Source organism: Mus pahari, chromosome 23 (genome assembly GCF_900095145.1).
Source record: "Mus pahari chromosome 23, PAHARI_EIJ_v1.1, whole genome shotgun sequence".
NCBI classification, from domain to species: Eukaryota; Metazoa; Chordata; class Mammalia; order Rodentia; family Muridae; genus Mus; species Mus pahari.
The window spans coordinates 19,791,781-19,792,830 of record NC_034612.1 but is presented as its reverse complement, the minus strand read 5'-3'; the positions used below and the strand labels follow the sequence as shown (position 1 = coordinate 19,792,830).

The window sequence follows — 1,050 nt, the reverse complement described above, 5'->3', positions numbered from 1 at the left end:
GCTCTAACTGCCCAGCTTCCTTTAAGTCCCTGGGGAGCTAAGAACCAGGGGACATAGATTTAGACTCAGCAGCCTGGGAAACGAAGCCACCTGGAGACCTGAGCCGATGCTGACATGTTCCATGACCTTGGGAATATCCAATCTCAGAGGCCGAGTTTTCTAGTGTGGAAAACGAGGGTCAAGCCAGATGCTAGGGTTGCTAGGAGACGAACCAAACGATGTGTAATGTGTCAGAGGAGGTTGATGCCTGACACCTGAGAGGCACGTGAGGGATGTGATTTCCTTCCAGAAGTGCAAAGCCTGGGATTTCACAAGCACAGGTACTCAGATGCACATGTGCACACATGACACAGAACAGCCTTCCAGTCCTGCGAGGTAAAAAGATGGTGAGTCAGAGGGGCAGGCGGGGGACACATTTATTCTCCGGGGGTTTCAGGCTGGGGTGGGAGGGGTCCAGACTCAGTGATGGAGGATTCTGGAATGAAGAACTGAGGTGGGGTCCCTGAGGTCTCCTGGGATTTGACCTCCTGGGCCTGGGCCAGTTGGGTTGTGTGTTCAAAGGCAGCTTGAAGCAGGTGGGAAGCAAGGCAGGTCATCCAAGTGACAAGATAGGCCAGGTTCCAGGAAGTGAGTGTGGTCCTGTGCTCCACCCACAGGTAAAGGCCTCTCAGCAGGACCAGGGCTTCCAGCAACACAGAATTCTGCAGGAGGGTTCAACCAGGCAAGAGCTTTGGTAAGGACTGGAAGGATGATTGGAGATGGCAGAGTTTGAGCCCCGGCCCCTGCCCCTGGCCCCAGCCCTAGCCTGGGTCCAGGCCCCAGCATGGTGGAAGAAAAGAAACAAACCCTGATGCTCTCTGACACCCACTTGTGGGCAACATGCAAATTTTTTTAAGTAACACTCTATGAGCCTGGTGGTGGGGAACACCCCTTTGATCCTCAGCACTTGGGAGGCAGGGGCAGGCAGAGCTTTAAGAATTCAAAGCCAGCCAGGTAGGGTGGCACACACCTTTAATCCCAGCACTGGGGAGGCAGAGGCAGGAGGATTTC

At 54.5% G+C, this 1,050-nt stretch overlaps 1 protein-coding gene across 1 annotated transcript in view; it reads right to left on the bottom strand.

Moving 5' to 3' along the window:
* Window positions 1-398: 398 nt before the first annotated feature.
* Tmem270 (transmembrane protein 270) overlaps window positions 399-1,050 on the bottom strand; it is a 5,177-nt gene continuing 4,525 nt past the window's right edge. Inside the window, exon 3 of the mRNA XM_021187182.1 lies at window positions 399-701. Coding sequence (XP_021042841.1) covers window positions 417-701 — 285 coding nt within the window. The 3' untranslated portion in view covers window positions 399-416. The remainder of the gene's footprint in view (window positions 702-1,050) is intronic.